General features: G+C 42.5%; 2 protein-coding genes across 5 annotated transcripts in view; both read left to right on the plus strand.

Annotated features, from left to right (window-relative positions):
• Positions 1-7: 7 nt before the first annotated feature.
• On the plus strand, positions 8-1,927 carry Gmer (GDP-L-fucose synthase-like protein). The gene is made up of 6 exons (XM_077423063.1): positions 8-304; positions 412-526; positions 626-754; positions 836-1,049; positions 1,118-1,258; positions 1,449-1,927. The coding sequence occupies exons 1-6, from the start codon at positions 180-182 to the stop codon at positions 1,682-1,684; spliced, it is 960 nt and encodes a 319-aa protein (XP_077279189.1). The 5' UTR covers positions 8-179; the 3' UTR covers positions 1,685-1,927.
• A 6,859-nt stretch (positions 1,928-8,786) lies between these two features.
• Positions 8,787-13,754, plus strand: part of Inae (inactivation no afterpotential E) — a 38,865-nt gene continuing 33,897 nt past the window's right edge. The window contains exon 1 of one of the 4 annotated variants that reach the window (XM_077422797.1): positions 8,787-9,263. In XM_077422797.1, the coding sequence (XP_077278923.1) occupies positions 9,169-9,263 (95 nt within the window). In that variant the 5' untranslated portion in view covers positions 8,787-9,168. Of the gene's footprint in view, positions 9,264-13,041; positions 13,230-13,754 lie in introns of those variants that run through there. The other 3 variants (XM_077422807.1, XM_077422813.1, XM_077422805.1) reach the window with 3 other exon arrangements.

Genomic DNA, 13,754 nt, shown 5'->3' on the forward strand with positions numbered 1-13,754 from the left:
CAGTCATGCCGGACTTTTTTGTACAATGTTATGATTATAGTAAGTAAAAAAATTTTGCTGGTGACACGAGGAATGTGTGTGTGTGAGGGCGCTTTCCAGTTTAAGAATTTGGAATTCAATTCAGCCATTGTTCTGGTCAGCTGTCACGAATCCAACGGGATCCCTTCGATGATCTCGGCATGAATGTTGTGCTTGTAACGGGCGGCACGGGGCTCGTTGGTAGAGCCGTTCAAAATGTTATCGAGCGCGACAAGAGGGAAAACGAAAAGTGGACATTTGTCGGATCCAAAGATGCAGACTTGTGGTAGGTTAAATCAAGTGATTGAGGTTAAATCAACCGAGTCGCTAGCGGGATTGCAAAGTATTGTCACTTGCGTGACATTTATAGATTAATCAAATGACTTTTCGCAGCGATAAGGAGAGCACACGGAAGTTATTCGACGATCACAGACCGACACATGTCGTTCATTTGGCTGCCATGGTCGGTGGTCTCTTCCGCAACATGTCGCACAACTTAGACTTTCTGGTAAATATCCCGAAGGACACGATATCTTGCGCGTATCTCATAATTTTATTTTAATACGGCCTTGCTCGTGATCTTAATATTATGTCTTTTTCATCGCAGCGGAATAACATACATATGAATGACAATGTTCTGCACACTGCTCACGAGTACGGTGTCACGAAGGTTGTTTCGTGCCTCTCCACTTGTATATTTCCCGATAAGACGTCTTATCCGATAGACGAAACTATGGTAGTAACTGGTAACACATATATTAGATACACCGGCTTGTAATAAATCCATGTAGATCGGTATGTATTATATGTATTCTAGGTTCACAATGGACCGCCGCATCGTTCGAATTATGGCTACAGCTATGCCAAGCGACTCATAGATATTGCTAATAGAGGCTACCACGATCAGCACGGTAGACCGTACACCAGTGTGATTCCTTGCAACGTATACGGTCCGCACGACAATTTTCATCCTAGCGCCAGTCACGTAATACCTGGTTTAATGCGAAGACTTTACGACTTGTGCAAAGATGGTATAAAAATAAGTTTTGCGTTTAAGCGTTATTTAAATTTGTTGTCAAATTATAGTATTTTCTGTTAGGAGCAAGTACGGAAGATAAAGTATTCGCCGTATTGGGCTCTGGCAAACCCCTGAGGCAATTCATCTATAGCGTAGACTTAGCAAAATTAATAATTTGGGTGCTACGAGAATATGATTCTGTGGAACCAATTATCTTGTCAGGTAAATATTCATTTAGACTTGATGTATTATTTTCCTAATCCTTGTTCTACAATTGTTCGGTAAATATCAGTGCGGTCGATAGCTTTGTAGCTGCTACTATCCTTACCGTTGAAAAATGTTGCAATAGTACAGTTATCAGTATTGATTAACTTTACCGCAGAAATTGCTAAAAAAAAAAGATAATTTTCAGTGGATGAGGCGGAAGAAAAATCGATAGCACAGGTGGCGGAGACGCTGGCGCGAACTTTCAACTTTAAGGGGAAGGTGGTATACGACGCGTCGGCAGCGGATGGACAGTATAAGAAAACGGCAAGCAACGCGAAGCTACGAAGTTACCTACCCGATTTTCAGTTCACGCCTTTCGAACAAGCGATTAAAGAGACAGTTGATTGGTATATAAAGAACTACGATCGAGCGAGGAATTGAAACAGTGGGGTTGCAAATTTGCGTCATAATCTATACTTTCTACTGCGATAATTTATACTTCAAGATATGAATTTCAACTCATTGGAATTCAGATCCTAATACCAAACAATATAATTGTTACTTGTTGCAAATAGTGAACGATAAAACTGAAGAATGTATCGAGAATCGGCAGGTATTGATCGTATAATTTTATCGTATTGTAAAAAAAAAAAACTATTTTTGAAGTAAATTATCTTTACAAAACGTTGCATTTGTCACTCGAGAAGGGACGAGATCGAAATGTTTTGTTAACCTTCACAGGCGAGTTCAATCGAGGTTCTCTAAAATCCGCAATAATCTCTCTCTCTCTCTCGGTGAGTATTTTCAGACCGTTAAATAAACATTTCAGGATATGTCGATATTTTTATTGATCTGGAAAGTTACGTCTGCCGAATGCGCATACTAAAGATAGATTCAGGCGAACACCTGGCGCGCTGCATTTATTTTCGCTCGTTCGAGGCACTCCTGAAGTATATTTTGTAGGTCAGTTTGCTCATAAATTCGACCGATAGATCGTTTATGTGTATTAACCACTGCCGCGACGTGAAATATAAACGTAATTTCACAAGTGTGTCATAAGCAGAAAATTACTTTATCGATGAATCGTTTTATTAGCGCTTTTGATATATTTCTTGCTACAGTTATTTACTATTTCACGAATATCCTGATAGATTTTAGTCGATTTTTTTTTTAATGAAAATGGTTTCTCGCGTAAATTGAAATATAGGGCCGCAAATAAAATCGTCGAACTGCAACTTGTCTTTAGTGGATTTTTAATTCAGCGGGGCAGCGATCACGTAACTCTTCCCGTAGGGCAAAAACATAAAAAGTGAAAAGTTTCAGAGGTAACCATCTCTTTCCATTGACGTCGAATAGAAAGAGACAGTCACATGAAATTTTTCGCTCTTTACGTTTCTGCTCTAAGATAAAAGTTACGCGATCGCTACCCAGGACTTAATTAAAGTCTCAATTAGCAAAAATGTCCGAAATGTCTGAAACGTCGCACACGCGATATGAAAGATGTCAGCGCGATGTCCGTCCGGTCGTGAATTACAATTCCACCGATGTTCTTTGCCCATTGTGACATACAATCCTATTTAATACGGGGACAGGGAGGAGAATTTTAATTAGCCGACGTCACTACAATCGGCCCAGATCTCGAGAACGATGGACCGGGAAATAAAAGATCGAACGGGTGAAAAAAAAAGGTCACGAATAATTTTTGCAAACGGCGAACGACCGCGGTGTCGTGTCGATCGATTCGGGCGGAGATAACTATGCGCGTGTCTTTATTGAAATACGTTTCCGACCCGCGACACGAGACAGCACGAGGCTGCCTTTCGCCCAGGCGCGGCGGTCGTTTCCCCCGAGAGAAATGAATCACCGCGCCGCACCGCTTTTCCCGAAACGTTCCTTACGCGCCGCTATTCGTGCGACGTCTCCGTTACCACGATCGAGTCGATCGATCTCGAGCGAACGTAAGTAATTCACCTTCTTGGTTCTTACGTGAGATATAATTATCGGTCCAGCTGCGTCTCTCGATTAAATTGCAATCAATTCTTCGATGAAAACTTAACGAGGTCGCCATTTTCTTCGCAGCTCGTTCGTCTTCAGCACCCTCAGTAATAATTACGTTGAATTCGCCTTGGCCGAATTATTAGGCATTCTATTAAAATAAATTTTTTTTTGCGGAATAATATTTATTTTTGAATGAAATAAAATATCACTTGGCGCTAACAATTTTCTTTGATTTTTATTCAATTTATTAAATAATTGTTAAACAACACACAGAAGTCTTTCGTGGTATTAGATTCGGTACAGCATAATGATTATGAGGGTGTCCAATTTTGACCAAGATTGTAATTGACGTGAATAAAATAATTATGTGAAAATGCAGAAAGAGGCTTTATCTGTTTGCAATCGTAATGTTGTGTAAAAATATACAGATATTTTTTAAACTTTAGACATATAATCTTACAACGTGCATAATAACGCTTGCTCTACGGTCAGTTGCCATAATTTGGATTTGATTGATACATTAAATTGAGACATATATCAATTTTTTAATCTGTAGAAAATCTTGGCTATCGCTTATTGCGAGATCCACATATACGACGTTCACAACTACCCTCTATCTAGGCGTACACAGTTGATAAATCTAAACAGACTAAACATGATTGTATCAATGAACGACGATTTTAAGATCGGGGAGGAGAGTGTCCACATTCAATCGTCGTCCACATAAATCACGTACGCGCGATAAGATAAGAGGATGCTGAGACGGAAGTATTCCGATTACGTTCTCCGTGCTCGTGTACGATCACGCGTAATCCTGTCTCTGCGTGAGTCAAGACACTGATTAAGAAATCTATCTAATGGTCTGTTTTCTACCAATGCGGATTAACTTTAATCTCGGCCTAACTTACTCTTTATCTCTCTCTAGTTCTGAGAATTAGAAAAAGATGAGAGAAAAGTGTTAAACCGAGATTAAAGTTAATCTATATTGGCAGAAGTGAAAATAAATAAACCCGAAAGGGGAAAGGGGGTCATTTGACGCGACGCGCTAACTAATAAACTATTCAAACTGCCGAAACGCACTTACGGCAGCTGAATCGAATAGAAGAAGAAGAAGAAAAAGAGAGGCGCGTACGCGAAACAAAGAGGCGGAACAAACGTTTCCGGGGCGCAAGGCGCAAAGCGACGCGGTGCAACGCGACGCTCGGCGTCGAGACGCAAGCGCGCCTCGGCGCCGCGCCGCTGGCGAGCGGGGGCGGCTTGCCGCTTGTCTTGGGTGCCACCTCGGAGCTCGGAGCCGGCACGGTTCAGTCAGTCGCGCCTCGGGGTGGTTCGATCCTGGTGTGCGTGCCAAGATGTGCTCCTCTCGCGGTGGTGGCGGCGGCGCGGACGCGTCGTGATTACGCGTCCTTGCGGCACGTGGCCGCCGGTGGTAGCGTACGCTGCGTATACGCGACTGTCGCTGACGAGAGGTGACTTCGATATCTCGTTTAAAGGAGAGAGAGTGTGTGTATGTGTGGTGTGTGTCGAACGTCGAACGGGACATGACGTTAAAGAGGCACGAAGTTCCGCGGCGATCGCGGAAAGACCCGCCGGCAGCGATCGGTCTACCCTCTTCCGTCAACTCTCTTCGCGGACCTCGATAGCGTTCCCAGTGGACCGAGAGAGGGAGAGAGAGATAGGAGAGGAGCGCGAGAGGAGGTCGACGAGAGGAACGGAGCGTTCCTCTTTCACGGGGAAGGAGAACACGCGGGAAGCGTGCTCTTCGGGAAGAAACGCGTCCGCATATAAGCAGGCGCATTCGACGAGCGCGAGGGGGATAAAGAGACGCCGGGGATCGCGCCGGTGATTGTGATATCGGTTGCGCGGCTGACGGAACCGACGCCGCCGACACGGCGCGCGGCGTCGTCGTCCGCGCAGTGAGCGCGCCCCGCGCCGAAAAACGCGTGGCGATCTTCGGCTCTGAAAAAAAGTCGGAGGAGCTCGGTCAGGTGGCCATCGATCTCGGGACAACGGAATTAAGAGTGCCGCCGTGTTGGGGGTGTGCAAATGTTATGTTCAAAATATCATCTAGATAAGTATGTACGTTGATGGAAAGTTACTTGGATATCGCTTGATTGGATTATGTTTGATTTCCATTTGAATACGCGAGATCGTATCCTTTAATTTTCATTGAATTATAATTGACGTAACAGTCAAAATTTCGAAATTATACTGCTCTTCAATTGTCGTGGTTAGAGTTTCAGTTTGACTATCGTAAAGTTGGAAATCCAGTTAATTTTTAATTGTCACGACGGTTAAACTCGCGGCCGATGTACTTAGCTATCGACTTTGGCGTTTTCAACAATAGATCGTAAATAATTACGTGCGTGAAAAATAATCGGACTAAATAGAAACTAATCTCTCGGCTTTGTGAAATAAAATCGTTGGCTCCCGTTGACTTCCTCAGTCGAAGACTGCGGTCCACTTGACGCTACAAATACTTTGGAGCGTTCTTCTTCTCCTTATTTCTTCATTGAAAGAAAAGAGAAGAGGAATGCTTCGAAGCGTTTGTAGCGTCAAGTGGACCGCAGCCTAAAAGACAAACGATGTGTTTCGAATCGTTAAAATCCATTCAAAGTCCAAGTTACGTCACCGCGGAGATAAATAACAAGGTGATAACAATTTGCAACAGCAAAAAATATACCAAAGCGCAAGATAAATTCGTCACTCGTGACGGTTCGCGCATAACGCGTGCGTGACCGTGTTCTCCGGCGTGTGATAATTTAATTAGGCGATATCGATTATATCATTCGAGCTCGCGTAGGCTCGGCGAATTGGCATTTGCGCGTCGACGAGAGCTTTGTGTGTTTTTTCTTGGTATACGGCGCCGGCGGATTCCTTTGCCCGCGACGTTTCGTTCAGATGGATATCTTCGCGTCGGAGAATGTAATCGAGAGAGCGAGTTGATACTATAAACAATATGAATATTTTCGACGCATTGGCTTATTTTTAGTCATTCCACAAATAATGTGATCGAAATCAAAAATGGAAAAAAGAGAAAGAATAGAACGAATTTAAATTATATCCTTCCGTATATATATATACTCGAAGTTATAATCTCGATTTATTTTAATTTATTTTTAATATGCGTGAGGCTCTTACAATATTTTATATTTTTGCGATTAAATATACATGTTTTAGGCCCCGCGTTCAGGATTATTTTCTCGCGGGTATTTTCTCTATTTTTCGGGATGCTTGTTATTATAAAGATTTATAAATTCTCTTTACATTTAAGTACAGGTTTTCCTCCCTATTCAAAGTAGATCGTTGAAACCTTTCACAAGCCGTAAGAGCGAAGAAGCGAGTACCCTTAATTCATAAAATTTTTTTCCGTAAAAGCTAAAATCCTCTTCGGTTTTCTTTCGGTTAGCGAAAATTATAGGTACTAATGTAGGTCTTTCATAAAAGCGAAGTGGCATAAAGCGAGCTTTCGAAAAGCGGGGGATATACCTGGCGATATATTTTATTTGCTCGCACACGCTCAAATTGATGGCGCACCTCTCGTTATCGATGTCTCGGAAATACCGCGTGTTATTCCATACCCCTTGTTGTATTTTTCACAACAACGCAACGTCACGATATAAAATACGCCGGCGACTAAATAATTTGAATGTTTTCGTTGCTCGATACTCCGCTTTTGTTGTTGACTCCGTTTAAAATTTCGTCGGATTTCTAAACGCTTTGTAGAAACAGGGACATCGAGATGAAGTAAATTTCCATAACTTTTTTGTACGATGTACATTTTGCTGCCTTTTTTCGCCTTTCAACGAAATTTTGAAGCAACAATTATAGGTACGAGACGTAAAAAGTTTCGGGGAATCCACACCTTATTACGATTTTAAAAATATAAGTGTCGTAGGATTGCTTAATTAAGTGAACGAGTTTGCGACAATCGCGTGAAGCGAAAATCGCTATTGCGAAGAAGAAAAAGAAAAATTCTACAGCAGATTTTTTTTTCTACGGATGAAATGCGAATGCGAAACGGTTAAATTTAATGCACTAGCGTTTACGAGTTAATTATGCACTGAAATTTCGTTACGCTAAAATTTTGTTACTTTATTGTACGCGACTCTAATCGATATCCGCGATTACACATTGATGACATTCGTATTACATCGTAAAAATTTTTACACGGATATTACTCGCGCTCGGCTCGCTCGTTACACATTTTACAAACGTCCATTCATAAAAGTCGTCGATCGTGAACGACGCGGGGGGGGGGGATCATGAACAAAACGTGTTTTCGCGGCATGATTTACGAGAGTGGAAGAAAAAGAGACCGAGCTACACACACTCCGCTACTACTCTAGCAGGAAGTTCCTCTCGCACAAGTCAGAGATACTTAACTAGAGATAAACGCGACTCGACCTCTTTGAGATACGAGCGAGAGCTCGTGGCGTGGCCGTTTTCTTCACGTTTCCTTCACAAGCAAAGCTCGGACAATTTAATTCGCCGTTTCACAGTCGGAGTAGCTCGTCCTTCTCCGTTCGCCGTTTATCGAACGTTATTTTCAAAACAACTTTGTCGACGACGTCGCGTATTGCGAGCGGATACTTTCGAGCAATTACAGCGAATAAAGACTTATTTAAACAATTTAAGAGAGCTAGAGAGAGTAAGAGGAAATTGTGTACAGCGATAAAGCGTCTATTATTATCAGGAGAAATACTTCAGTATTGAGAAAATAAATTTTATCGGAAAAATTGCTTCCGTGCTTGAAAACTATTTATATAGATTTTTTAATCGACACAAAAAGTGTTAGAAATGTACATTGTAAATTCGACATATAGGATACATATATCGCACCTCGAGAAGAATACTGTCATAATTATAAAAAATTCGATTTTGAGTTAAGTCTGTAAAAAGTATATCTAAAATGTTACGTGCTATTAATATATCTCACAAGTCTATATATGCGAAATTCGCCGCACGAGGCAGAAGAGTGTCGTTATTCTTTTAAAGTTAAAGTGGTTACGTTGCGGCTTCCTGGATGAATGTGTTATAAGTGATAAGTGAATTGACAAGTGAATCACACCGCAGACCTCGTCAAGAAACAGTAGAAGTTTCATTATAACAAAATATCGTAATTGTAATTGCGTTAGTCGGTTAGTCTCACAATTCAAAAAATTATAATCAAATTTGTTTTCCTTCTCACCTGAAAATTGTGCGTTTTTCATGATTATTTTTGTGACGGGGTATTCTTCTCGGGGTGCGACACGTCAACGAAACGCATTATTTTAACAAAAAATTTATCACAAGGAGTCACCGAAGTCGATCTTTCCGTTTACAGCGTAAAGGTCTCCTATGCACATTTATGAAGGAATGGGATAAAAGTGTTCCGCGCGCGCGAAATCGATTTCTTGCAGTTCCAAGTAGTGTCATCCACCTCTGCGGGAACCTTTGGTGGAAAACCACTTGCGCCCTTGCGGAACGTTGAAGAACATCGAGCGCACGGTGTCGATTGACCGCGATCGTTGCCCGAGTGTTTTATCGGTGAATAATTAGCGAGTATAATCGGGCGACGATTATATTCGCGCCGAGCGGCGCGATGCGGCGCCGCGTCGCTCGTCGGCACGCCGTCGCGGTCGGTGGTAGCCGTCGGGAGGAGGCCGTCACGGCGACGTGCGGCGGCGTCGTCGGCAGGGCCGTCGAAGGATGGACGACGAACGCGATAAGAGTCACGGTTACGTCAGCTGTCAGTGCGCTCGTCGGCGCGGCACGCGACGCCGACGTCGGCGTCGCCGTCGATCGCCGCTGCTTGCTTGCCGCGATCGCCGGACAGTACGGGCGAGTCGCGCGGTGATTCGCGTGTGAGGTGGAGGACTCGCGATCGCCGGCACCTTGGATGGAAGACGACGACGACGAAGGCGGCGACGACGACGCGACGCGAGATGCCTGGAATCGTGGTGTTCCGACGACGCTGGAGCGTCGGCAGCGACGACCTCGTCGTGCCCGGCGCTTTCCTCTTCATCCTGCATCTCGTATGGTGAGTGGGAATAAAAACGGCGGTTATAAAATAGAGGGATGGACAGCTAGGGGGGAGGGGGGGGGAATGTAAAATGGAGCAGAAGCTCGGAATGTTTTCGGTGAAACGCTCTTTTTCTTATCGTTGGAGTCGTTGTAAGTACGCGATACAATTGAGTACCGAAAGATTGTCTCGTGTATAAAAGGTTTACTCAGCTTTGCTTTTCAACCTTTTTCTCATCCTATATTGAAAATAAAAATAAAAGTGAATAGATTTTGCACGTGTCTCGCTTTGTACGATTTTCGTTGATTCCATTTGTGCAAACCCATAAAGTTTGTGACAAACGCAAGATTCTTAAGATCGTCGATCCGTTAAATAAAATAATTAAAATAGAAAAGAGATTAGAGCCTTTGCAATTAGTTTTTAATAGAACACGTTCAGCCTTGTATAATTATATATTTCTTTTGGTACACTTTTTTCTGTCTTTAGTTTTTGCGATGCAATTGAAATCACGTTTGAATAGGAGCAATCGTTAAAAAATATACATATCTTGCGATTTTTACATAACGCAAAGGTCACGAGGTGTGTTATTATGCCTTATTGTAAATTTAGATCTATTCGATGAACCAGTTGCGTTTAAAGCGCGTGCATAATCTATCGTGAATTATCGAAAGAAGTACACGAAACATATAATTAGAAAATATCGCATTTAATCGTTAACGAGTCGACGTGTAATTTATTCTGTAATTCAACCATAAAATTATCCTTCATAATTATCCTCACATGATTATCCGAGCATACCTCGCAAATTTTGAAGCGTTATTTAATATGTTATTACTTGAAGCATTTTAGCAAGAATTTTAACAGATTTTAGAGAAATTTTCCAAGATACTTTGTGTTACGAGACATTTTCCTTCTTAATGTTAAATGCTTTTTCCTTAAATTAAATTCTTTTATATATATAGAAATTACTTACATTTACACGAACGGACTTGATTCAATTCCTTAGAAACTTGATAGTTATTTGTCAGTTACTTAGAGAAAACCTTAATTACTCATTGTCAGAGAAAAAGCTATCACTGATTACTTAGTCGATTATAACGTCGCAGATTCTGACACACGTTCTATACAGACTGCTGAATTATATTTGCTAAATTTATCAGCTCTTCCAATAAATAAATAAATAAATAAATAAATCAATCAATCAATTTTATTGGAATGTAAGTCATCTTGCTAATTTAAACATTAACGGATGCTATTAGCGTGTGTCATCTTCGACGGGTTTTCGGACTCGACCTATATATATTCGATTTTATGTACGCCAATTAGGAACTGTCTCATGAATTCCCAGTCAATTAATTTCCGCTGCGATCTGCCAATCGATCGCGCGAATATGTTCCATGTACCTGTGTATCGCGAACGTGCATCCGATGACTAGAATGATGTAGCGCACGTCCGCCAAGTTAAAGCAGTTTGCCTGGAATATGAATTCTGACGAAACTTGCGAAAGTGGAATTTAAAATTAAAATTCCGCAAAGGAGAAAGAAAGACGCGCACGTTGTTTCCGACGATTTAAAAATTCTCAAGTTGATTCTCATGTTTTTTTTTTTCATCGAAGTTGGAAATAAAAATTCGATGAAAAAGCCTTATTTCTATCTGTCTAAAATGCATTTGGTTATAATTGGAACATGGACTTTCTAACATTTAAATCTACTATTTTTCGTAAACGTATCTCTACATTTTTGCCAAAAGAATTTAAAATTCCTACACACGGATCCACTTGTAAAGTTCGAATTCCTTTATCTCACAAACGTCCCGTCGAAAGCACCTTGGAATTCGAGCTGCTTGTTTTTCGCGCGTACGTATGTCCTCTCCAATTCTGCACGCGCGCTTTTGGCGCGAGACCGCGACTTCGATTATAACGTTCGGAAATTCGCGATTCTCGCGTATTCGCACGTTACGTCTCGGGTCCCCGTATCGCGCACGTCAAAATTCTGCCCATTGGCACGGCCGATGGCTTTGCGACTGCGTTCGCGGCAACGAACGAAAATAATAACACACGCGGCATATATAAACGGGGGATCATTTTCAAGAGTGCGAGCGCGCCCTTGATTATTCTTGGAACGGGGTATTGGTTTGTTATTTTCAGAGTTCGTTGTGTGTAAACGTAAACGGGTTATTTGTCATTCGCGAGTCCGGCATACCGTATCAGGTGTCTCCCGGGTATATCTTGCGCGCGTATTATTCCTCGAGCCAGAATGGAAATTTGCAATGTGTGGCGATTGATATAGCGCGGACAGTTGATTGGACCCCATTCCTGCTGGATAAAAAAACATTTAAAAAACAAGCCGATCGTTGATAAATATTGCAACGTTTCGTTTTATCGTCGATAATATAAAAAGTAGACCGCGAATCTTAAGAAACGATAAACGGAGAAATGATATCGAAAAATGTTACTTCACACGTTGTCCAATGAGTAATATCGACATTGTAAGTCGATATACAGTTTTGGGCACTTAAGAAAATGAAAGAAAACCAAATGTATCCTGCTTCGCCCGGAGCTATATACGGGATCTATTTTTCGGACCCGGATCTCGTTATTCAGCTCGACAAGGGTGCTTCCGAGTGATCGATTTTTATTTTATACGCGTATTTTCCGACACGACGCAGCCGGTCATTGTTTTTCAAGAAAAGTCGGTCGCGCGCGAGAACATTTCTCTCCCGCGTATTATTAGCGATGATGAAGAATCGCACGGCCCGCCAATGACGCGTACTGCCGCCCGCAAAGTGACATCGATTTAATCCGCTTAAATATCAGCGGAATGTTAATCCACTTATATTTCTGGCCGATTCGATCTTTTCACAATTATACTTCTGACAGCTTTGAAAATCGGGCCCGCGCAAATTTTTCTCTCTGCGAGGAATCGCGGTGAACAAATGGACGCGATTGGAAGGAAAGCCGAGCGCGCGCGTTTATTTTCATTTCATCGGCCGTGTAACCGGCGTTTCATTCGATATGCGTCGCAACCGAAATATCGCTCGTTAGAAGCTTTTTGATTTTTTCGCGCAACGACAAACAACTCGATCCGATCCCTCCGCTGCAATCCGATCGAGTAGACATTTTTTTTTTGAAATAGCATGTTGCTAATAAAAGCTTCCTTCGCTCATTTTCGAATAGCGCGCTGTCGAGCGATTCTCCGTTTTCACATATCTTTCAATTTCAATTTTGATAGAAAATTTGACGCCCCAAAAAGTTAACGTAGTTTGCTTCAAAACATTGAAATTCAACCGAGTGGAACCAACGTTAAATCGAGACGAAACCATTTCTGTACCTGCAAAAAAAAAAAAAAAAAAAAACTGCGCATTTTTCTTTCATACGAGAGACTTTTTTTGAAGCGTGAAGCATTATTCGAATCCTTCGAGACGTCACCCCTTTTAACTCGAATTTCAAATTAATCCACGGCCGTTTAATTATTACTTATCAGCTGTTAATTTCAAAGGCAACAGTTAAACGTGATAATCCGAATAAAAGATTTGAATGAAACGTTAATGGGATCGATGGCGGATCGATTCGACGAACATATCTCTCTGGGGATTCCCTTCTGGAACAAATCTGAGCGAGTTACTCCGGTTACTCGTCCTGCAGTACGATCGCGTGTGGCGTCGGCGTCGGCGTCGCGTTCCGCGTTTCCGCGTTTCCGCGTTTCCGCGTTTCCAGGTTTCAGCGCGGCCGGCGTCAGCTGATGATTGGTTCGATTCGGTCCGGCTCGTCCCCGCTCGTCCGCGTTCGTTCGACGTTCGACCTTCTTGCCTTCTTCAGTTCGCGTTGGTTCGGTTCGCTTCGCACCGCCCGCCTCGATGTCGCGTGTCGCGTAGGTTATGTCGCCACGGGATGCCGGGCCTGATCGCGTTCGGCAGACGATGGAGGATCGGCAGCGACGACCTCGTGCTGCCCGGCGGTCTCTTGTTTTACGCCCACCTGTTCGAGTGAGTTGTCCTGCTTTTATCTTCGTCGCTCTTTCGCGAACCGAATTGCTCGCGCAACCGGTGGGGGGGGGAGGAGAGGGAGGAATGCGGAGACGATCGAAAGATTGAAGGAAAGGGGAGGAAAGGCCATTTAGAGAAATTTAACTTTTTTCTTTTTTAACTTTGCCTACGTTGCAATAACGGATTATACAAATGTGTGAGTGCCCGTCTACAATATTAGGTGTTTTAAGCCCTAATCACAGTTGAATTTGTGGAGAATAATTGACCGTGCGTGGCCAATTTCTTATGGGGCTAATACACAAATACTACAAAACGGATGTTGATGAAAGTTATCAAAGGAATTAAGGCGAAGCTTAATTTCGAAAATACACGTTTAATCGTACCGTGATCACTGAAATTATTGGATCGTTAATACGAATTAGATGCAGATCTAGTAACTGGTGCGAATTCCATATTGCTATCGGCTATTAAAATACTTGCGTTAAGTACTCGCGATTCCGTGGAAATCCGTCTTCGCAAGCCGAC

The sequence above is a fragment of the Temnothorax americanus genome, unplaced genomic scaffold (assembly GCF_048541705.1).
Source record: "Temnothorax americanus isolate GAGA-0224 unplaced genomic scaffold, ASM4854170v1 Scaffold11, whole genome shotgun sequence".
NCBI lineage: Eukaryota > Metazoa > Arthropoda > Insecta > Hymenoptera > Formicidae > Temnothorax > Temnothorax americanus.

Bases quoted from the DNA above. Each gene is read 5' to 3' on its own strand.
- Gmer (XM_077423063.1), top strand. From the start codon at position 180: ATGAATGTTGTGCTTGTAACGGGCGGCACGGGGCTCGTTGGTAGAGCC. The intron at 527-625 runs GTAAATATCCCG...TTTTCATCGCAG, and splicing joins CGCACAACTTAGACTTTCTG to CGGAATAACATACATATGAA. The intron at 1,259-1,448 runs GTAAATATTCAT...GATAATTTTCAG, and splicing joins GGAACCAATTATCTTGTCAG to TGGATGAGGCGGAAGAAAAA.